The 24,301-nt window shown below is 43.8% G+C and overlaps 2 protein-coding genes across 2 annotated transcripts; both read right to left on the reverse strand.

Moving 5' to 3' along the window:
- Positions 1-390: 390 nt before the first annotated feature.
- Positions 391-9,000, reverse strand: odad3 (outer dynein arm docking complex subunit 3). The gene is made up of 15 exons (XM_062548204.1): positions 8,855-9,000; positions 8,631-8,720; positions 8,058-8,179; positions 7,868-7,945; positions 7,579-7,761; positions 7,186-7,221; positions 6,892-6,993; positions 6,377-6,502; positions 6,008-6,130; positions 5,598-5,744; positions 5,348-5,508; positions 4,654-4,810; positions 3,788-3,937; positions 2,256-2,340; positions 391-871 (listed from the first exon to the last, which is right to left on the reverse strand). The coding sequence occupies exons 1-15, from the start codon at positions 8,922-8,924 to the stop codon at positions 741-743; spliced, it is 1,761 nt and encodes a 586-aa protein (XP_062404188.1). The 5' UTR covers positions 8,925-9,000; the 3' UTR covers positions 391-740.
- A 1,730-nt stretch (positions 9,001-10,730) lies between these two features.
- Positions 10,731-23,473, reverse strand: slc44a2 (solute carrier family 44 member 2 (CTL2 blood group)). The gene is made up of 22 exons (XM_062548192.1): positions 23,245-23,473; positions 22,550-22,598; positions 22,347-22,420; positions 22,022-22,106; positions 21,719-21,803; positions 21,302-21,415; positions 21,113-21,173; positions 20,830-20,959; positions 20,579-20,662; positions 18,614-18,726; positions 17,462-17,593; positions 17,057-17,156; positions 16,860-16,952; positions 16,596-16,680; positions 15,205-15,467; positions 14,300-14,394; positions 13,765-13,868; positions 13,428-13,501; positions 13,245-13,315; positions 13,031-13,119; positions 12,747-12,831; positions 10,731-12,236 (listed from the first exon to the last, which is right to left on the reverse strand). Exons 1-22 carry the CDS (start codon positions 23,273-23,275, stop codon positions 11,734-11,736), a joined length of 2,520 nt encoding a protein of 839 aa, XP_062404176.1. The 5' UTR covers positions 23,276-23,473; the 3' UTR covers positions 10,731-11,733.
- Between the last annotated feature and the right edge of the window lie 828 nt (positions 23,474-24,301).

Genomic DNA, 24,301 nt, shown 5'->3' on the forward strand with positions numbered 1-24,301 from the left:
GTGAGACTAGTCAATCAGAATGACATGGGGCCGGAACACACAGTGCTCTGAATAGGGCACAAGATTCATCTCCGTTTTTACAGTGTGTGTGTGATGCTACAGTGAAACACGCGGTGAATACATGAATATGGCATGCACTAGCCTATAGGTCAGGCCGCTAGGTCGCTAAATCAGGCCACCACCCGCCTCTCCCTCTCTCGTGCTCTCTCGCTGTCTCTCTCTCTCTCTCGCACGCACATTCTGTCTCTCTCTCTCGCTCTGTCTCTCTGTCTGTCTCTCTCTCACTCCTCCGCCAGCCCCCATCCCACATCAGCCGTGTTTAGACTCCAAAGACTCGGTGATCACACACAGAACTCAGTCAGAACACAATGCTCTCACCTGAGTGTTGTCATTTATTCAGTGTTGTCATGTGCAGGTGATCATGAGGAGGCATATAGCATATACAGTACAGTGGCTTGTGGAGATACAGTCAATAGGTGCGTGTGATTGAGGTGCAAAAGACTGTGCCATGACACTGCAGTGAAAATATGACATGTCTAGGTCTAGGCCCAGCATACATACATCTGTTCTAAGGAAACAAAGTGCCGTTCTACTTCATTGCGTCACACTCAGTGGAGTTACTGCTGTTATGTGAAATAAAGAGCCCCTCTGTGTGGAGGAGGAAGGGACGTGAGATCAGATCTGTGTCTGAGCGCTGGCGGGGCCGTCATGCAAACCACGGGGCCGTAAAGGACCTGGGATCAGAGCTTGCCCTTCTTCTTCTTGGGCCGCGGCTTCCTCTTGGTCTTGGAGTCCACGATGATCTGGGACTGGCGCTTGAGCGTGGTGCGCGTGATGATGTCACTCTCGTCGTTCCCGCTGTCCTCCTCTTCTGTCGGAAGCCACGGTAAAAGAAAAAGAGCAAAAACGTGAGGTTTTTCAGAAGGAGCCGTTAGAATAGTAGCTACACTACAGCCACACATGTTCAACACTAGATGGAGATTAACACTGTGTGCTGTGTTAGAGGTGGAACAGTTCCCAAGAGTTGTCTGACCAACGTTTTAAAAAAGCTCTCTCTCACATTTGACATTTTTCAAACAAAAGATAAACTGAACAGATTTGTCACAATCTTGATAGAAAGGTTAAGTGAATTAAGTTATTCATAAATCGCCTACACGGTCAACATGATTGTGCGCACGTCTGTAGTAAAGCACCAATGCTATTACAATACTATTGATTAAGTGCACTTGTCAACAAAAGTCATGGCGATACCAGCATTCTGTGACCGGGCAGCATTCCACAAGCCTCTAGCCCTCGCTCACCATCAACCTGCTTCACTCACTTTGACTTTGACTTTTGCCTCGACTTGACTTTTGACTTTGAGAGCCAAGTGCAACAGCCCTCTGAGAACATCTGAACATCGTCTTGGCATCTGGTGCTTTGTCAAGCGAAAGGACAAGCCTCATGGTTCGCATACTCACATAGTTCACACCTGATGTGCAACAGACTGGTTGAGAAACATGCGGCACTCCCACAGCCATATTAATCACCTCCCCTAATAAGCACCTGCGCTTGGCTGGGAACGCCACCAACACTAAATCACCCAACATGTGCATAGCAGAACAAAACAGGCGGGTTACATTTTATGTCGTTTATGTTTCACGATCAATTAAGGAAAGGGTATTCGGTAGAAATGCCCTACAAGCAAAATTGTACATCAGAAAGAAACATATCTGGGGCTTGGATTTGTCCACTGTTCTTTTGCTATGACTGAAGAATACAGATGTTTGTCCAGTAATGTGTACTCATATATCAGGCCAAAGAGGGAACCTGGGATGTGTGTGTGTATGTGTGTGTGTGTGTGTGTGTGTGTGTGTGTGTGTGTGTGTGTGTGTGTGTGTGTGTGTGATGAACAAGGTCAAGGGATACGGCTGCATTGAGTACTGAGATCTCTGATTCAGTCGGACCTCTAAACTTTAGAATCAGAGAAACTGCATTTGTTGTGCAGTTTGAGGAAAACAAAACGATCAACATTCCACCTCCTCACCGATCGGGTTGGATTTCTGGCATGTTGGAATTTTTTTGCCTCGCAGAGCACTTTGAACTATGAGCACAGCACTTATAATGACTGAAACGTGTGGCGCTTCAAGCGAGGAATCGTGTCTGTCCAATTAAAATTTTTGTGTTTGAGATAAGAGCAGAATATGGCTAATGGCACCAGTGAGCACGTGTGTGCGTGCATGTGAGTGAGCAGAAGGTGTGCTGGGGCCTCTAACCGTCATAAGGATCCTGTCGCTGGGTTTCAGGCAGCTGGATGCGCGTGTTGTAGTTCGGCAGCTTCCCTTCGATGCTGGCATAAAACTGCAAAGATTAAGAGCAAAGGCAACATACATTTGATACAATGGGTGAACAGATCAGATGCAAAGTTACATCTTACATACATTACAGAGATCATGATTCTGGCACATGTTTGTTGTGGTTTGAGCTCTATTAAATTTGTGCAATGTGTTGGTTGACTAGAACAGTCCAGAGCGGTAGATAAAACAGAGTGGCGACACTCCCATAGAGCTCCATAGGAAAAAATGTCAGCGCTTTTTCCAGGCTACTTCCGTGTTATGGGAGTTTTGGAACTATTAAAAGCAAATTTCTTAGTCAGCAGTCAATGAGTTAATTGATTACACCCTCTAGCATCCAGAAGAACATCCCACCCTTCTGTGATTCAGCCATTCAGCGCAGGTTTTTTTGGAACTTTTGATCGTGTGGCGGCGACATCAGAGAGTGTCGCAACTCTCTCTTTCTATGGCTCTGGAGCAGTCTGTAACTAGTCAAAGCCACTTAAGTTTCCCCATTCAGAGCCTGGACTGCATAAATCACCTGTGTGAACACCACTAGTGGACAAAAATACACTGCCCAATCGATCATTAATCCATTAAAGATATTTTTAGCTAACAGTCTTTTATGATCTCATACAGCACATAAGCAAATGAGAAAATATATTGGCAATTCAAAAATATTTACTGTACTCAAAGATATTTTAGGATTAATCCACTAGGTGGAACAGCCTTATGCTCACAATGAAAACAATAACATTTGTAATCATATCAGGAGCCTTTATTCAGGTCTATAATAGATCTAAAGGCCCAACCCTTATAAGTCTGATAATTACATACAGTAATACCTGATTAGCATGCTTTGCACACAAATTGAACTGAAACTAAAACACACTGACACTACAGGTAAGGTGTACAATACAGTACAGCAGAGAACTTGTAGAAACCAGTATAACATGGGCTTACAGCAGAGACACAAAGGATCAAGACTAGGTTAAACTATCAAGTTCTCTAAGATATTTGAGACATTCTTGCCAAGGTGGCGAACTGATGTTGTTTTAAGGATCTGAATGTGAGAAAGCTGAGCATTGTCTCAACAGGGAGACCTGTACAGGACATTCACATGTCAGTCTGCAGTCTGCCACTGAAAGCAGCTCACTATGGCACAGGGATAATGAGGCATTCATAGTGTGACCTACATGCAAAAACAAGTCTGGTGAAAGTGATCTGTATCCTGCTTGGTTAAAGCATAGCCCAGACCTGTACTGATAATGCAAATTCTACATACACACACACACACACACACACACGCACACTCGCATACATGCATACCAACACACACACAAATGCACACGTACACACAAGTACACACACAGACACACACACACAAATGCACATTCATACACGCACATGCATGTACACATACCCCCACACACACACACACACAAACATGCACATGCAGACAGACAGACACGTACGTCCTCCTCCTCCATCTCTTTGGTGAGGGTTGCCAGGTCTTTGCCCTGCAGCTCCTCCTGTAGCAGCAGCAGCTTGTGCTCTGCCCGGGTCAGCAGCTCCAGCACGTAGTCCTCTGAGCTGCCGTCCAGCAGCGGCCGCTCGCCCTCCGCCTACAGCAGCAGCACACAGCACACAGGGCCACAGGGAGCTATTAGATACTATTGAATCAGCTACGCTACTGAGTCAGCTACTGAATCAGCTACGCTACTGAGTCAGCTACTGAATCAGCTATTAGACAATATTGAGTCAGCTACGCTACTGAATCAGCTCCTGAATCAGCTATTAGACAATATTGAGTCAGCTACGCTACTGAATCAGCTCCTGAATCAGCTATTAGACAATATTGAGTCAGCTACGCTACTGAATCAACTACTAAATCAGCTACTGAATCAGCTATTAGATACTACTGAATCAGTTATTAGACAATATTGAATCAGCTACTGAATCATCTGATAGATGATTTGAAAAACGCTAAAACTAAAGAACAACCTGATCATAAGTCCATAGTTAGAACTACTGTACAGTATACAATAAGAAGGGGTTGTTTTGTAGGTTGTATGTTTAAACTGGATACTTAAAAAACATCATCACAGTCATGCAGGCAGACTTAGATAGGTATGGATAGCTTATGTTGAAATTTGATGGTGAGGGTCGCAAACTTTATCGGTCTTAGATTTAATCAACCCAAAAACATTTGTTTAAGGTGAAAACAGCTCGTTATTACTGTGAGAGTGGTAGGCTATAACTGTTATTACTGGTGCAGTACGCCTGCTAGTTTGAGTGGGTGTAGAGAGGAGAGGTTGTGTCAGGAGGTTGTGTGCGGTACCAGCTGGATGTGCTGCAGCTTGTCACTCAGATGCTCCACACCAGCGCGCACCGTGTTGAGGGTGCGGTTGAGCCAATCCAGGTGCTCTTTGGCCGCCTCGCGCCTCTGCTCCTCCGCCTCCAGGTGGCGCTGACACTCCGCCAGCAGCTGCTGCTCACTGCCAGGGGGAGAACACAGAACACGGAACATAGAACATAGAGCACAGAACACGTTAGCAGGGAGCAGCTAGCTCTCATCAGTCTGCATGTGTTTCCAGATACCCTAAAGCTGGAGACTACACTGGTGGCTTCAGGAGGTATCTTGAATGTGGAAAGCCCTGACCCAGTGTAACTAACTGGTGCCCAATCAGGGCGGCTGGAACCCTGAAAAAACCTCTGATGATAGACTCTTATTTATGCAGTCTATGACCTCTGTGCCTTACAGCATGAGGTGTCCACGACCATGGCAACCTTGACAGGGACAACAACGGATATTCCCAGCCGCATTCCCCCTCCTTCTTACTGCACTCTACCTTTTTTAATTTGTCCTACAATTGTTGTGAGAATTGCTTTAAAAAGCTTGAAAAGTTTACCATGTTGTAAGTCGCTATGGCTAAAAAGTGTCAGCCAAATGTAATGTAATGTAATACTTTATTTATATGGCCTATGACCTCTATGGACACAGCACTTGTGTTATTGTTAGTGTGAGCCCTGACCTGGACAGCTTGGCCTCTCCAGAGTACTTGGTGTCCTGGAAGTGCTTCTGGAGCTGGTCTCTGTCCTGCTTGAGCTGCAGCAGGATGCTCTCGTTCTCCTCCTTCAGCTCCTGCAGGTGCTTCTGGGTGTCTCCCTGGGTGATGAACCTCTCCACCACCTCCTGCACTCACACACACACACACGGTTTCAACACTGTCTCACACACACACACTGACATTTGATACGATCCATCCACTTTTGAGTCCTCACCCGAGTGTCGGTGACCCCGGTGGCCTCTCTGATGCGGCGGAAGGCCTCCTCGAACGTGGAGATGGCGCGCTCCTCCTCCCCGATCCCCGTGGTGCTGCGCTGGGCCTCGCTGCTCAGCTCGTCTGGGTGCATGGCCGTGCGCTGGGCCTGAGAGGTGAAAGGTTAAAGGTCAAAAGTGAGGTCACATTTTCAGCAACATACTGTATCAGAGGCAGAGGCAGCATCAACATATTATCAACATATCAGTAGCAGCGGCGGTTTCCCAATGGCCTACGGCATCCCTTAAGTAAGGTCTGGTCTGACCGTCTGAGGCAGTGGGGGTGATGTTCAGTAGTTAGTGGTGTTGGTGTTGGTGTTGGTGTTGGTGTTGGTGTTGGTGTTGGTGTTGGTGTTGGTGTACGGTGACGCACCCTCCTCTCCACTTTCTCTGCCTGGGCCCTGCGCTCCTCCGCCTGTTTCTTGTAGAAGGACAGGATGCGCTCCCTCTCCCTGCGCTCCCGATACACCTGCTCCTCCTGCCGCTGCAGCTCCTCCTGGAGAACACACACACACACACACACACACACACACACACACACACACACACACACGTCAGCGTTCACATTAGACGGGGACCACACACCAACCTTAGACGTTGGGTCCACAATCAGGAGAACCAAGACAGCCTGTCACCATTCATCTTGTAGTCCATTGTTTGGTAATGTCCGGACTCAATTTCCTCTGTTTGCTCCGGATGTTTGCTCAGGCCAACGTTAAATGAGATGCACCGGGTGACCTACCTTGGCGGTCTCCTTGGACAGGACTGCGTCGTTGTTCATGACCTGCAGATCCTGCAGCTCCTGCTTCTGTCTCCTGATCTCGGCCTCCAGGCCGTCCAGCTGGGACTGGAAGGTCAGACTCTCCTCCTGAAGAGAGAATGGGAGCTCCATTAATGGGGGGCACGTATTCATTACTCAGAGGAATGAAGCATGCCTGTAGATCCTACAAAAGCTGCATTCTGTTGTTAAAAAATGTCCTTGTGTCATCACATAAACAATGACCCGTTACCTAAAATAGGGACATTTCATGGCAACCTACCGTTTGCCCATTAAAATGTATGTATTTCTTACTCTGTCACCTAAAGAAACAAATAATTTCACAAAATGTTTGGCCAACACAATTACAAGCCATATTGTCTCCTCTCCATGCTAGGGTCTTTTTGACAGTATGGGATAGCATCACCAACATGATCAGCTTCTAGTCAGGTTTTGCCCTGCAGTGCAGTCATCTGCATGAGCAGCCCATGTCAAATCACCTGCAGGTGGGTTTTGAGTTTCAGGTAGCCCCGCATGATATATTCAGCTTCCTGACACTTCAGCTGGGCCTTCTCCAGACGGTTCTCAAGCATCCGCAAGTTCTGGACAACACAAATGAGCATGAATGCACACACACACCCACACGCTCATACCCCTCCCCACCGAATCCATCCACACACACACAAGGGGCATCATACAGTCATCTAATGAAGCTTCTACATGTAACAGGTGACTAGCTAGCTAATGACAGGTGGTGAGCATTGCAGACCATTTGGGAAAAGGGGAAAGATAACCTTTTGGGGATGTATCTCAACGGAATCCCCTTCATTCTGTTGGATGAGGGTAACATGTCAATGACAGTTTCTAACACAGAAATAACACATAAAACAGCCCTTCAGCTACGTGTGTATAATGAAAGTGGACTTGTGGAGTTAGTGATTGCACTGAAGAAGAATGATTATTTTACGATGTGAGAGTAAACAAGTTTGGGTCAACTAGCAAGATAAGAGATTTGCGCATACACATGTATTACGCGCCTTTTTTTATCTCTGTGTGTCATGGCCTGTGTGACTGTCTGAGGGAGGGAGAGAGATAGATAGAGAGATAGAGAGAGAGAGAGAGAGAGAGAGAGAGAGAGAGGTACAGGTCATATAAGCTGAAAGAAGGTGAGCAGGACCACGTGCTACCTTCTCCTGGTCCTCTCTCTTCCTCTGCGTCCCACTCTGAGAGCGCTTGCTCTCGGGCTGCAGGCTCTGGTGCTGCAGACGCAGGTCCTCCAGACGCTTGCGCTGCGTTTGTGTGGTGTGTTTAAGCGCATTCAGCTTCTTCATCTTATCACACACTTTCTGGTCCAGTACCTTGAGCGCCTCCTGTCAGTCAACACAAATATTGACAGTATGTCCATCAAATACAGTATATTATTTATGGGGAACATGGCTCCTTATGGCTCTCATTCAAAAACACCCTATTGATTACCTTCCCAGACATATTGCGGTAGGCAGCTTTCTCTGTTCCTCGGGTTTGGAAAGCTTCTTTTATCACTTGCTCATCTCCCTAAGGGAAACAACAGCAGCGTGTCTAATCAGAACGGTGACACTTTGAAAGGTTCGGCCTATGTGTTTTCATTGAACACTGAGTGCTGAGGGAATGATGTTGACCAACATACTGCAAGGGCTTCTGCAAGTTTCCTGTGAAGCCTTTTGTTGTCTTGCCTCAACTGGAGAACGGTTTCCCGGTTCTTTTTGATGGAGGACTGAGAACTTTCATAGTATGCAGTTCTGTCTCCCTCTGCAGGAAGAAAGGCAAAACAACCCCCCCAAAAAACAAATTTCCAGCTGTTCCAAACAGTATGACAAATGCAGTTAATTTACTTGTATTCATTACAATACAAATACAATTTTTATTACAATAGAATTACAATTAATTACTTCAGTTTATTTACGTGTATTCATTACAAACCTAACAACTGTATTCATTTAAGCTATTTAGACTGTTGGCAATACGGAAACTTATTTTTATTGTAAAATCAGCCAAAGTTACACAGCAGGGCCTGCAATGTTATCTTAGCATAGTCAACGTGGACGAGCAATTTATGTGCAAAACTTGAATGTCAGTTAGAGCTAATTAATATTTAACTAATGATAAAATAAAGTTATACCATAACACATAATTTCTGTGAAAGTAGTAAACGACATGGCTAATGTTTGCCAGCACGACAGGTGCACATAACATAACTTACCAAGCAGCTGAATTTTCCTCTGGAGTTCAGCGATTTGGTCGTGGATTGGAAGTCTAACAGCATCATAAGTACCTGGCATTTTCGAAAATTCTTAGGGGAACAAAGTAGATATGAGACAAACGAAAGAGTTTACAAGGATAATGTCAATATAGCAAATTGCTAACTTCTCTGTGCGTCTACTGGGAACATCCCGTGTTTCCTGTTCACTGCAGGAATTGTGTTACCTAGCAACCGATGCAAAGATCTGGGCATGCTCTGTGCAGTTTGCTGGTTCAGTAGGAGGTGACGCGTCATGGGGATTCATTCAGAGACCCAAGAGAGTAGTTTTTCCTAGGATGCAATTAATATGGTATATCAATTGGCGCAAACAGTGGCTAATCGCCTTTAACTACTGCATGAATAACAACATCAAAGAAGTGCATTTGAAAATTCGGCATACAATTTATCCTGTTAACTTTCTTATTTCAAAATATATGGAGGAGATATAGTACATTTTGTAAACTTTGACACATGTGGTTTATGGCTGCTAAATTATTGGCACATTATTATTGTTTTAAGATGAATACCTGATCTTTATAGGCTAACCTCTTTATTTACAAAACGGACACTAGTTTAGAATTGATGTGTATAACCTGCTAATTCTCATGGCAAAATTTTATAAACAAAAGTTTGAATCAAATATCCTACTGTTCATCAGTTTTGTGAAGAAATCGATTTATTTATTGACAGTAAATTAACTGATAACAAAAAAGAGCCACCTCCATGAGCGCAGCTTTGCAATCTGTTTCTAAACTGTCAATGAATGCACTCACTTCTTAAAAAATACCAAAGAAAAGTAACAAAGAGACTGAGGAAAAAACTGTGAGAAAAAGATTAATTGATGAATATAAATATACAGAGAGAGAGAGAAAGAGAGAGACAAAAAAACAGCAAAGGACACACACATTTTGAAAAAATGGACGGCTACACATTTGGAAAGGTTATCAGGCATTGCCTTCTTTTTACTTCTGTTGGTGTAACAACCACCTTGGGTGGTACCAATATTTGGTCTGGTCCATGGACTACTGGGGTCAGATAAGAACAGAACAATTCCTGACAAATCAACAAACACTTCATGAAAACAGTGGAGGCATTTTTACAACTATTTCACGATGTGCTCTTTCACACTCACATACACTTGCATCATATATACAATATGCTCGGCATGTAATCTCTTTTGGCCATTGGTAAATTGGAACGTGGCTTACAAATAACGGAATGGTAACAATCAATGGTCTAATACAAATAAAAAATACTATGAAAATACTGCATGAGCAAGCGTAAAAAATGGATCAATGGTTAAAACTTTAAAACTTTAACCTCAAAAATTAAAAACTGAACGGTAAGGTAAGAACATTGACACAAAGCAATGTTGAACCGTTGCCACAACAAAAACTATATTCAGATAGCCGCAGAATTGCATGCATACGTGCAGCATCGGAAAGCAGGGCAACCATTACGCTATGAAATGTACATTTCTACAGTATAGCTTTCTGCATGGTAGGAGTGGGATACTGTTGTGTCAGGGTCACACTGTGGTCAGAAATGTAACAAATGATCAATGTCCCCTATCAGTGCAAGGATAAGGAATGAATTGGAGCTGATCCATCCCTGAGTGACGTGACGTCTATGGCTAATGTGCATTAGTCCTTCTCATTCTTCTTCTGCAGGGTGTCCAGCAGTCTCTCCGACATGAAGTAAGGCCTCTCAGCAGTGCCGTCGTTACGCTCTAGGTCCTCCACTGTGAGTACAACACACACCAAATGAGACACACACACTTCCTCCAAGCATGCTGTATTCATACAGAATCTCACACACACACACACACACACACACACACACACACACACACACAGCACGCACACATACAAATACAGACAAACCTACTGATTCTCACTGCTCCCACAGAACTTACCTTCGATGTTACATTTGGTGAAGGAACATCATAGTCTAGATATCAAAACGCAATCTGCATTTTCGCATGGATTGTGTTAGCTACAGACAACAGAACAGGAAGGACGCAGAAGAGTATGTGTATAAAGGAAAGCCAGAGAGAGCGTGTTACTGTAGAAGAAAGATGCATTTTAATAGAGCACTAATAGACCATGTTAATAACATGCAGTAAAGAGCAAAAAAGACAGAGGTAGAAAGAGAGACAGATAAAGGCAGACAAGTGTCCAATTTCAGTGGTCAACGCCATCTATGATCCAAAGGCAAAAAGGTGGTGTTTTCATCTGACCAATTTCTTGATTGGAGCAACAATTATCACAATAATTAATCCATACATTTATATATATATACAAGCCAACAGAGTGTGTTAGTGTATATACCACAATTTCGTACAAAAGGACTTGACCATTTGGCGTCAGCTGGTTTTAGTGTAAACACAGGAGAACTGGGCTATGCCTTTTTTGTACCTTTTGTAAACGTAGCGTCATTAGATTAGTGCACTCTAGAACACAATTAAGACATCAATCAACCTTTCACAGACAGTAGGCACAGATCCAGCACCAGAAGTAAAAATGTACATCCTTCACACAAAACACTCTCACATGTGTACTAGTGCACACACAGACACACACACACACACAAAATGCTAACAAACAATACAAGCTGGTTTCGTACCAACTGTTCTATACCTTAGTAAGTGGTATTCGGGTCTGTTCTTTTATTTAAAAAGGCTCGTCATCGTGCCTCCCCAAATGCCACAGTTGTAGAGTCACGAGATTGTAGCAAGGCTGCATACTGTCATATACCTAATAGTGTACTTAACATAGGAACAAGCTCAATTCCGCAATTTCCAGTAACCAGACTAGACTAGAAAACAATGCTATTCTGGTCCTACAGCTACTCAGCATGGCAAGCTTATGGCGCATTTAGCTGACCCATACAAGAAGTGCTGATAGCTGGACATCTTTTTACATTTGATTTGCCTGATACATACCAGTCTACACAAACAGCATACCACAGCAAGCCATTTAAATACGATATATCCAGACATTTCCCAATGCGCCTGATAGTGTCATATCCCTTTCAAGTCAATGACTCACGGCCCACTCTGAGGTCACTCCTGAGGCGTCAGTGGGGTGTCCATCTCCTGAGGGCCGTTCTCCTTGGGCTTCTCCTCTTCGCCCTGCTCGTCCTCCGCGACCGCCGCCGCCACCACCGCTGGTTGAGGCGCCACCTCCGGTTCCTTGTTCTCCTCGGGCTCTACGTCCAGGAACCCGTTCTGCAGCGGGGCGGTCTGCGGCTGGGCGGTCTGCGTCTCGGGCTCCGACAGCGTCTGCGTCTGCGGCGGCGTCTGCGTCTCCTCGGCCGGCGCCTCCTGGGTGAGCGGCTGCTGCTCCTCCTCCTCGTTCTCCGTCCTCAGGGCGGCCTCCTGCTTCAGCTGCACCTCCCCGTCCTCCTGCGCCTGCTGCAGCGGGGTCTCCTCCTCGTCCTGCACCGGGGCCGGCGCCGAGCCCTCGTCCGGTTCGTCCGGTCTGGTCTTGGACAGAATCTCGTGGAGCTCCGGAGACATGAAATACGGCCGTTCGGTGGAGCCGTCGTTTCGCTCCAAGTCCTCGCCTGACGAGCGTTTTCGATCGCCACCATTTGGAAAGCGGGCGCACGCATGCATTGGGGGTGTGTGAATGAGTTAGGGATTGGGTTAGCAGAAAACGACAAGGAGGGAACAAGACAACGGAGGGATAATTATAACAAAGGAGGTAAAGGAGTGAAGGAAACAGAAAGGGAGAGAAAGAAAGCAGAGTCAGAGACACAGAAACGGGGCTGTTAGGGGCTGTTAGACTGGGCACTGTAGTGAGGCACAGTCACAGTCCTCTCATTTGGGCTCTCAAGTGACATGCAACACAGACGCTAAAAGAACTGCTAGCTTGCTATGCTACATATGTTTCACTTCTGTCTCTGTAGCTGTCTAAGGTAAAATAACTGCTAGCCTTGCTATGCTAAATAATGTTTCACTTCAGTCTCTTTAGCTGTCTAAAACATCCTGTGTGTTTTCATATGATACAAACTCATATGGCTCATAACAGGTCAAGCACCCAGACAGACGTGAGGTGAGAGTGCATTACTTACAGAAGCACAGGAACAGTGTGTCCACACACATGGCATACACGCTGAAGAAGCCATGGGCAATCAGGTAGGAGCCGAACACGATGGTCTACAGTAGAAGAAAAAGACACATAAAAACATCATTACACAACACTGTTGGAAAATCACATCAGCTTGTAAGAGCCAAATACATTTTCTGCACTATCTGATGAATCTCTCTGGTTTTCCTTGCAATGAGAATTCAAGAAACAGCTATCAAATAGCTACCAAACCAAACTCTGAAGCCAAAACAAACTCTGAAGCCTTACCATAATTGGTACCCAGTAATAGTTGAGGTTGGGGGCTGCATCCTCAATGCCCTTGATCCTCCCAGAGAAGAAGAAGAACGAACAGATGCCTGGACACAAATGACAGAAAACAGAAGAATACTTTACATGACAGTACCTGACAAGGTCCAATAAAGCAGATTAATCCACAATGTGTCATTAGTAATTCATTTTATTTCATACATGTGCTACGTACCCACAATCCCAACAATGAGCAGCTTGCCCAAGAAGAGGAGGAAATCTGTCACCTTATCAAGCACGGCCACTCTGTAAGGGGAGAGGCAGATGAATGTGTTAGTTATGGATGCATTCTTCACAGCACGTGTAGCTCTATAAACCTGCGTGATAACTCAACAGTGAGAGAGCGCCCATGATTCACCTGACAACGTTCCTCATCAGGAGGAAGAAGGCGTCTTTTGCTGCTGTGCAGAAGTTCTTGCCGTATATCGCCACCTAGTGGAGAAAAACACAACTGAACCCATGTGGACCTATGGCCCGTGTAGGCTTTCTGGTACTGAGGGAAACACTGATGACTCATTCCAAATGCCATTCGGGCACGGCATGTTATCTGAGGACAGCGCTACAATAGTTCTGTTTGTAAGGCACCAGATCACAGAGGGAGGAGGTGACGCCTGTCTAAAACTAGCACTCAGCGAGGACTCAGCAAAGAGCTCAGCTGTTCTCCAAATGTGCACAGTCAAGGCGGTTCCACTTACCATGATGTAGGCATTTCTGTTCAGGAACTTGATGCACTTCTCCAGGCACCAGAAGCAGCACTTCATGCAGCTCAGCATGAATTTGGCACACTTATTTTGAGCTCCTATTGCGGAGAGTTAAAAAAATAAGATGAGTATCAACTACTGATTAAAAAAGATTTGCCCCTACAGTCATTTCCGATGTGTTAGCCACATTGTCTATTCTATAAGACGCAGGACAGTGTTTTAAGCAAGTTAAAAGAAACTTTTATTCCATATTCCATATTAATACCATATTAACTGTCCCTGTGTATTAACCTCATTACTCATAATTACTAAAATTGAGCAAAATCAATGTATAAGCCACAGCTAATAGTTGGGAAATTTTGATAAGTCACTCACAATATACTGATTCACATTCACATTAACTGAGGCTGATGTTTCCATCTGATGCAAGTAACAATAGGTATACATATTGTATTAGTGCATTGAGCTGAACTTCATGCATGTGTCACAGAAACCCTCTCAGGCCATGCATGACCTCTGACCCCCTAACCTTTCAGTTTCTGGTCCAGATACTCCAGGATGACCCTGATGACCTGCACGATGGAGAGGATGAGGGAGCCGAAGGCCAGAGAGCCCGTGTGGTACCTGCACAGGTGAGGGGGGGGGGGAGGAGAGTAACTGTGGTGAGTGTCAGGTCTCAAGTCAGTTCTCCTGGCTCTTTTTCCGACCACACCCTTTACCAGCTGTGATGCTGGTGGAGCTGGCCATAGCGTGAATTATTCATGCCCATGTGATCTCTACTAATGTTTCATTGATGACTGTTTTGTTCTAAGAAGCCAAACCTCATTTCTCTTACAATGACGGAGACCAAAAGATTGCCTTCACGGCCAAACAAGCAGCAACACGTCTACACGCTAGGCTGTTGAACACAGAGCGTTGTGAACCGAACTCCCGAAGCACCATGCCTGTGGTAAAGCTAGCCGTCACAGTCTCTGACTTGGCTCATGATCTCCTCTAAAGCATTCCCTTCTGTCTTCTCTGAAATTGGGGATTTGATTCCAAGGAAGTGACAACATAAACACACTCACACACACACACACACAAATGCTGCTCTCATAACACATCTGTTCAGCATATGATGCTAAGCTTTGCTAAGCTTTCTAACGATATGTATATCGAGGGTATTTGAAAAACTCTCTAAGATAACAAAAACGTGATATTCAACATTTTAGCTCGAGCGTTTGTTTATTGTGAATTTTCTCAATATAGCATTGAGCGCAAAGCGACTGGTTTTGCTTTGCAGGGTCACACATCCACGCACACACACACAGACACACACACACATCTGTACAGCTTATGATGCATATCCATGCACACGCACGCACGCACGCACGCACGCACGCACGCACGCACACACACACACACACACACACAGTACGGTATGAGTGTCGGTACCTGAGAGCCCTTCCCAGTGAGGCGCATATGGGGAAGGCAGGGATGTCCTCCGGCTTCTTAAAGGCCCAGTAGTACGAAGCGAAAGCCCCTGCTAAGGTGACTTGCCCCAGCGCGGTCACAAAGTTGGCGCACCAGAAGAAGAGGAAGAGGTTGTAGAACTGGAAGACGATCAGGTACTTGTGGTAGAGCGTCTCTCCGCCGTAGAAGGCAAACTGGCACTCAGCATCTCGACACACGTCTGTGATGTTGGAGTCCTTGAAGGTCTGGAAAGGGTCGGGTGGAGAGACCAGAAAGGAGACACTCAGTATGTTTACATGACACTGGAAAAAACCTTTTTAGATGCATGTAAACGTGTTAGTCCAGTTGAAATCGAAGCTTTCTCAGTCGGACTAACACACCTGGAAAGGGTCAGGTGGAGAGCTCCAAAAGGAGACACTGAGAGGACTTCACCCAAACAAGACAACCAAATGTTGACGAGTCCTCAAATACCTGACTTGAGCAACACAAGCACTTATACTAATTATACTATATTTATCAAGAGTTTCAGGATCAATACAGATTTGCTGTCCCCCCACGTGAAGATATATAGCCAATTGTGAAACACCTCTTGGAGGAAACTGGCAATAGTGAAGAAAACTCAGAGGACAGACTTGCCTCATCATTGTTGGACCTTATACAACTGTGTAAAAACAATACAATAGTTGGGATTGTGGGTCATCATCACAAATAACATCAAAACTGCTGATCTACCAACTGTGAATATGCAGTAATGGAAAACAGGAGAACTGCACTGGATAGGATGCCGAATTACTCTACTTTATTCAGCCAGGAAGAGACGCAAAAAACACCAGCTGATTTCCATGACCAATAATTAACTCCAAATAGAAAGCAAAACAAATTTATCACAGACAGAATCAAATCAATGATTAGCTCTCAAGTCTCAGCACACAAACCACAGTATCACATTTGTGGCAATGCAGCCCCTCTGTGTTCTTTCATTCTTAATAAAATGTCCAAACAGAAACTAAATAACTGAGTGGCAGGCTCTTCCAAAATGCCCCATGCCTTTTTGGTGAGTGTACAGTAGGTGTATGTATGTATGGTGTATGTATGGAGTGTGGGTGTTCTAGGTATATATGGGTGAATGTGTGTATGAGTGTATGAGTATGAATAATTGTGAGTGAGTTATAATTGTGGGTAACAGAATGTGAATGCTTAGCCTGAGTAAGTAGGACTGTAAACTGTTAAAACTTAATGTGTCAGTACTGGTAAGCAATTTCTGTTACATGTATAAAATCAAATAAATATAATATATCTTTTTTTAAAAATGCTCCATGCAAACAGCTAAAGAGTGGGGTGGGGTGGGGGGGGTTGGGGGGGGGGGTTCTTACCTTTGGGTCACAACGCTCAAGAGAGTGAGAACACTCGCTGGTGTTGAACACCTTATACACGGCCTCGTTGGAGGTGGACAAGAAGCTGAGGAAGTGGAGGAGTCAAGGAGTTTCGCCTCAAGTGACCTTGACAAAAACAAGCCCTTACTTATTTCCTTGTTCTTGAACCAAATGCAATGCAAATGAGTGGTCAGTGGGAAAACCCCTTCGACTGAAACTCTAACAGTGTGGGAGTGAGTGGGTCAGTCAGGCTGAAAAGGATACACGGCAGTGACTCCCCAGTACGCGATCACCAGGGACAACAGGAAGAAAGTCAACAGAGGGTAGACCAGCGAGGACATCACATGACCCACAGCCCTGGAGGAAGGAGGTCAGGAGATAATGAATAACACGCCTGTGAGAAATATGCTGAAATGAACCAAACTCCAGTTTCCATGTGATGTACTGCATTCAGCACTCACCTGCTCGCCTCCTTAATGAGAGCGATGGCGATGAGAATTCTCTTCCTGAGGAAGATGAGGAGGATGATGATGACCAGCTCCACAATAGACAGGATGATCACTGAAACACAGGGAAGGAGACAGAGAGAGAGAGAGAGAGAGAGAGAGAGAGAGAGAGAGATGAGATGAGATGAGATGACAGAAGAGCAAATTAGAGAATTAAATAAATTACTTCATTCATCAACAGCTATTACATTATTATCATTTAAGACTAACATAATCATTAACATTTATCATCATTATCATAGGGAAATGAAACTGGTTTGAATGGAAAAAACAACAAGTAATACTGTATATCAGTTGAAATGTCAAGATCCAGACAACATGGGATGTAATCTCTGTGAGTAGGGAAGTGGAAGTACTCACTGAACGCTAGCCATGTCTGGCGGATCTGCAGGTACACGGAGAAGTCAGTCTGCAGGCCGAGGTCACGGATGGTGACATCAGCACCAGGAGTTCCTGATAGAGCCGCGTATTCCAGGTAGCAGTGGACAATCCCTGGAGAAGGACGGGAAGGTCATTTCTGATGCATTTACAGTTATTCAATCAGCAGCAATCTAAGACAAGCCAGGGACCCCTACCCGAACTCCTACCCGCATACACACACAACATGGTTTTATTCAACAATCGGGGTCCGGGGATGAATTACCAATGCCTAGCCTAGCCCGACCTGAGGGTTGCTTACGCAAGTTCAGAGGTCAGAGGTAATAAATAGCTACAGTACATGAATTTAAATGTGGAACAAAAATATGTTTTAATTTGGATTATACAGAGTTTTGATTATCTAATTGGGTGTATTATTGGGATTTTTACACTTGATGTGCGCAAATATAATTTTGCTAACCTCACAACCTCAGCCCAGGCAACATTGTGCGGACCCCCTGCAATCTCTGGTAACCCCTAATCTCCACGGACCCCAGGATGGGAACCACTGATCTAAAGTGACTTTTACTGTAGACAATTAGTGACAATTTGCCTTGTTCAAGGGCACAACGGTCGACACTGGGAATTGAACCCACAACTTTTTAGGCTTCTGAATGCCAGCCCAGCTCTTTAACCACTACGCCTTACAGAAATGTCTGGTGAACAGTTGCTGCAAATTTGCAGCAAGGTCATATTTTCACATGCAAATTAGGTTTCTGGCAAACAGTTGTGGTAAACTTTTGGAAATGTTTGGAGCAATATCGTATGCAAAGTAGGTTTGTCACCAGACGTTCACTGGAAGTTTGTCATTATTGATTAGTGGTGGAAAATCACTGGTGAACATATTTGCCACAAGTGGTAAACTTGTCATTGTTGCTAGAACTTGACAAACTTCTGACAATATTTTCTAGTGAACACATTTGTTTCCCTCAAATCACCCACAAGTTTGCTCAAAATCTGCCGCAAACATTTATTTTTTTTGTAAGGGGCGCTACCACCGCCCATGCTTTGATGTTTGCCTTGTCCACTTTCTGTCTTGCAATTTAACACAATTGCCATACTCTCTCTCTATGTATGATGTGGACTTGAGTCTACCGTATAGAATGACGAGGATGACCATGAACATCATGACCCAGACCATGATGCCAGCCAGGAAGCGCAGCAGCACGATGAAGATCAGACTGACCACCATCGCGATCACGAGACCGCTGCAGGGAAAAGGACTCAACATTATGAGCACAGCATTTATAGTCTACAGCAATGTAAACAATACAATGCCACATAGTTATGGAGGACCACAGGTGTCACTGGAACAGTAACTAAGATGTAATTAATTTGTTATTGTAAACAGTAATAAATTATGTCATTGTGGAAATTAAGTAATAAGTGAAACTAGAAATGCAATTCCAAGGAATTACCAGTGCATGAAAATACAAAAAAATTTAGATATGGCTACTAAGGTGTAGCTAGGGTAAACATGGTGGTTGCATAGTTTAAAGAGAGTTGATAGTGTTAAGGTAGACATTTTAAAGCTTAAACATTCCTGTTCTAACTTAACTAATAATTTCTAACAGGTATTCTAAAATGTTAACTATGCTAACAATGCTAACCAGGTTGATAAGTTAACTTAGCTGATAATTTCTAGCAGTAATGCTAAAAATGCTAACTATGCTAACATTGCTAACTATGTTAACAATGCTAACCAGGTTGATTAGCTAACTTAGCTAATCATTTTAGCAGTTGTGCTAAACATGCTAACTATGCTAACAATGTTAACTATGCTAACAATGCTAACCAGGTTGATTAGCTAACTTAGCTAATCATTTTGAGCAGTTATGCTAAAAATGCTAACTATGCTAACAATGCTAACCATGCTAACAATGCTAACTTGCTAGTGAGGACTTTTATTTTGAAACAGTAGTTGCTAGGGTATCCATGGTGCCCACTATCAGGAATAAAGAAGTTACGAAAGTATAATCATGTTGGTTGCTATGGAAACTGTCAAAAACGCTTAATTTTAATGGTTGCTATGTTGGTTGCTAGGTACATGGAGGTTTCATGTAGTTGAATGGAAGCATAGTTGATGATAACTGACAGTTGGAATCGTTGAACAGTTCAATAGATGAGTACTGTAGTTTCAATGGTTAAATGATTTAATAGTGTATTATTGCAGCGAGGACTTTTATTTTGAAACAGTTGTGGACAGAGGAAACAGTTAACAGGATATGTAGTCTTCACAGAGAGATTGTCTGCTTAATAGCCTGAGAGAGAGAGGGCTGCTGCAGGTGGGGCTGGCCACCTGGCATAAGATTCTAATTGCTCAACGACCCGATTGTGATGTCATAGAGGCCAATGTTAAGTCTATGGGGTAATTTTTAATAGTTTTTAATTTATAGTTTAAAAAGTATAAAAGTTACAAAGTTGAAAAATTATAGCAACCCGATCCATTAGAAGACCTACGTTACAGAGTTTGAATGAAGTTTCTAAGTTAAACGGTTGAAGAGGAATTGCGGGCAGAAAAAGTGGTAAGCAGAATAATAATAAGAAGTCTAGGAAGAACAGTACAGTGCATTTTCATGCACTGTAATTATGGCAACAACTTGTATCAATTACTTTATGATGTTTCTAACCAAAGTTCGGGAGGAGCCCATAGGGTTGATTGATAGCCATCACTCACTCCACTTCCGTTCGTAGGGAATAAAACCCTTCTTACTGCCCTTTACGTCATGCTGGAGTTGCTAAGCAATCCAATGGGTGAACTAGAGAGTTGGGCGTTTTATGTTGGCTTTGTAAATCACTTTCTAAATTAGAAGCATTTATTGAAGTTATTACTTTTTCAGTGACACCTGCGATCCTCCTTACTATGTAGCAAATAAAATGAAACATAGTAAGATGAAATGCATGTATGCAATAGTATGTGATTCCTACAGTGTAAAAAATTAAACATAATATTAACAGATTAAGAAAGTCATCCTGTTGCTAAATTGCTACCTTGGCCACGCCACGTCTTGGCTTCGGAACTCTATTCTCTCATTAGCTAGGCATAAAAACAATGCTTACATCAGGATCCAGTGCCAGGACTGAGTGTAGTCTTCAAAGATCCTCATGAAAACCTGTCGTGCTTCCGTAGCAATGTTGGACTTCCTGCAAAACACAATTTCGTTTTAAAAATGGATAAAGTGAATTCGGTAACTCACTGCCTGAACCGTAACTCAGCAGTGTGCCTGACAGGCTCTGCTATATGATGAACACTGACCGGCACACGCTGGCTTGGTAAACAATCCTAAGGTAACACTGGGAGCAACACTTACTTTGCAGCATCCAAGAGATCGCTGGCGTTGTGGCTCACGTCGTTCTCATCCGTATAGGAAGTTGCATTCTCACCGATGACAACTTGTCCTCCCTTTTTCGTCCCCAGGTCTGGCAGGCAGCGGCGAGAGACTGAAACAGGGCCAACAATTTGTTATCCATTTCAATCCCAAGCAAGCAATCTACCATGCTTGCTAGATAAATGCAGAAGACACAGAAGGCACACTGTTTGAATGAACACATCCCATATGTTAACCGCCCAGGAGAAGGCACATGTCAACGTACAGTTTTTACTTGGAAAGATCATCCCAGGACAAAGGCGATCCCTCAGGATCTCTGTGACACTCTGAAAACAGGAAGGAGAACATCCAGTGAGTTACGTTGAGATTCTGTCCTCAAATATGACAATAATATATCAACATCATAAGGATAGAACAGCTCAGGGAGAGGGGAATGTCATTTCCAAATACTAACCAGATTGCTTAAGTTGGTATCCTTGCAGAACTTCTTGTAATAGTCCATTTCGCCAGGTAGAATACGGGCGTTGGCCAGCGTCAGGAATCTATTCGGACATGTTTCCACACAAATCTTTCCAAATACAAAGAAAAGGGACAGAGCTTCATTTTTATTTCAGGGTGCAAATACACAGTGTCACACTGTAAACACACTGAAACCAGTAAAGAAAAGGACATTTTAGAATGACTAAATTGTTGACAATAAACAGTAGTTTACCAATTGCAAACAGACATAGAGTGCTCTTTCTCAAAACACTTGCTCCATTCAAACTGACTTTAATAGGACTACTTTATTTTAGATTGGCAGACAAAAGTGTTCTTGTTCCCTGTGGAACCCTGGTGGCGGAGCGGGAGTAAGTGGTCAGTGTGTGCTGACCTGTTGGGTAGGGCACTGGAACTCCAGGAGCGTCAGAGGGCTGGCACACTTCAGGATGTTGAAGTAGAACAGAAAAGGCTTCTTCCTGCACGAGCAACACAGACGGACATGTCAGCAGAGGGCCATCAGTCTCTTGAACCACACGCATTACACATTCCAATAGTCTCTTCAACCACACGCATTACACACCACAACAGCGCAGCGGCAGAAGAGGAAGGGTTTCGCTGTGAGAGAAATCTGTGAGTGCTTGAATATTGAATAACATGCGGTATAGACATGAGGACATGAATGGAGTGAACTTACTCCAGGTCAGTCCCTGCTTGCCCACAGAACTGCCCTGTGCTGTCGGTGGGGTATATGACTTTACGAGGGTCACCCCTCGACCAAGCTACAAGGAGAAAGAGAGAGAGCGAGAGAGAGAGAGAGAGAGAGAGAGAGAGATAGAGAGAGAGATGTAAATATGTACAGTGTGTGTGGATTCTGGGCCTCTACAATACAGTGCGTACACACTTGTGTAAGAAAAGCACGCTCACACATACTGTCTATTGCGTCATGCCCTTTTGTCGATCTTGGCCACTGATTAAATTTCTCATTTATGTGATATCTAAATATCAGAGTGAAACCTTACCCAGAATTCCCACCGCAAAGTAGCCCAAAATGGCCAAGATGAAAAGGATGCAGCACAAGATGTCTGTGCAACCCCTGTCAAGGAGGAAAAAATCATTGTTTGTTAAAATATACAGAAGAATACAGTAGACAGCAAAATGGTTGACACATATTGCATACAGTAATACGAGTAACACACACAAAATAGAAAAGTAACTTCATTACCTGTTATGAATAGGACCTTTAAAAGTGGGGTCAAACTTCCGTGGATCTCCTATGAAAACAAAATGGTGATGACCATTGTTTACATGGTGTTTTCCTGTGCATGTGTGGGTGTGTTTGTTTATGAACATATGAGCACGGGTGTTCATGTTTTCACATTGTGAGATCATCTGGCATACCATTCATATTCTCTTGCCAAAACAGACATGCCGGCCAACCCACTGTATTGCACCCTGACCACCAGTATCCCTGCTTAGCTTATTGGACGACCATCCAGCTCCATGCAGTTATAAGGTCAGCTGGGTTTATATTTAAAAGTAACAGTTAATTTTTTATTTGACTCTGTAGCATGTTCTTAATGGAATACTGAACTGCGTGATATATTTCAGAGCAGAAATCGATTACATCATCTCATTTCCTGTGTCAACATCTCAAAACCTTTCTACCGTAAATTTACACAGGAAGGAGGCAAGTTTAGACCGTCTATTATCAGCCACAAGGCCAAAAGGACACAGCACAAGTGAGAAGTACGATTTCTTCGAATTGTTCATTTCCCCCTTAATCTTAAATGGCACGGAATTGTATGTTAGTTTAGGTCTGACGCTGTCACTGTAGTCAGATGTTGCTCGACTTAATTTGAATACAGTATCATAACTCAGGAGAATAAACTCCCGTTGCATTTTCAAGAATAATCATACCTTTCTCTCCATAGGGCTTGTCTTTGGTCATGTTCTGTCCTCCTTGAATACCGACACTAAATATCGGCCCTATTTCCTGTCTTTGTCTCTACACTAACACATCTGCCTGCTCTAAACCGTCAACTGCTCTCTGCCCTAGTTCATCTCAGAGATCACTGAGCGTCACGGAGAGCGTTCTCTGGGGACGGTCCACCTGAGACTAGCTAAAGTGAGACAAAACAACACCTCCGCATCTCTCTGCAGACAGGCCTAATTATCACATCTCAGGCTGTTGATCTTGTGTGGAGTTTCTGCTTTACTTTCACTTTCACTCCATTTACTTAACAAAGCACTGCCTACTGTATATTACAGAGAACCACGTTTATGACTTAACGCTTCTGCCATTAAGTGTCATTCGTTTTTTGTTAAGGTAAGGGGTAGAGTTAGGGTTAGGGTTAGGGTTAGAGGTTAGGGTTAGAATAATGGTTCATGACTATGGTTTTATCATGGTTTCACTACAGTACCTTGGTCATAAACCTGAGTAGTACTGAGGCGTATTGAGGTGGCGGTAAGGTGGTGGTAAGGTAGTGGTTAAGGAGCTAGGCTAGCATGCAGTAGGTCTGAAAGATCTGGATTCAAGGGCTCTATACCAGCCTCTCCACTTCCTGCTTCCTGTTTACAGAAAATGACAGATTACTGGCCTGTCAGTTTTAATATAGCAGGCTATTACTAGTTGAATAACATAGCTAAAGCTACCTAACCAGTTAATTACAAGCTTGATTAAGGCTAAATCATTTAAAACCCTTTTCCTGTTTGCTGGGGGAGTGGCACACAATATCTTCACAAAGTCGGTCTACATTACAGTGAGACGAGGTGTTGAAGACAATGACTATAGAAAAAAACTTATCTGCCAATGTATTACTGTAAACAGAAGATAAGACAGTACAAGCATTGTGCCCTTCAGCAAGGCACGTAACCATGGTTATTTACCAGAGTAAAACCACGGATAGTTTTCATAACGAATGTTAAAACCATAGTAGTACCACAACTACTATGAAGTGCTATGGATAAACTATGG

This window comes from Sardina pilchardus, chromosome 1 (assembly GCF_963854185.1).
Source record: "Sardina pilchardus chromosome 1, fSarPil1.1, whole genome shotgun sequence".
Classification (NCBI taxonomy): domain Eukaryota; kingdom Metazoa; phylum Chordata; class Actinopteri; order Clupeiformes; family Clupeidae; genus Sardina; species Sardina pilchardus.

What these genes read in the sequence shown, in the direction of transcription:
- odad3 (XM_062548204.1), bottom strand. Translation starts at nt 8,924, where the DNA reads ATGACGCGTCACCTCCTACTGAACCAGCAAACTGCACAGAGCATGCCC. An exon ending in ATCTTTGCATCGGTTGCTAG is followed by an intron (nt 8,721 to 8,854) that starts GTAACACAATTC and finishes TGTTCCCCTAAG; the next exon opens with AATTTTCGAAAATGCCAGGT. An exon ending in TTGAGATACATCCCCAAAAG is followed by an intron (nt 6,994 to 7,185) that starts GTTATCTTTCCC and finishes TGTGTTGTCCAG; the next exon opens with AACTTGCGGATGCTTGAGAA.
- slc44a2 (XM_062548192.1), bottom strand. Translation starts at nt 23,275, where the DNA reads ATGACCAAAGACAAGCCCTATGGAGAGAAAG. An exon ending in TCTGGACCAGAAACTGAAAG is followed by an intron (nt 13,869 to 14,299) that starts GTTAGGGGGTCA and finishes TCTCCGCAATAG; the next exon opens with GAGCTCAAAATAAGTGTGCC. An exon ending in ATTACTGGGTACCAATTATG is followed by an intron (nt 12,832 to 13,030) that starts GTAAGGCTTCAG and finishes CTTCTACTGTAG; the next exon opens with ACCATCGTGTTCGGCTCCTA.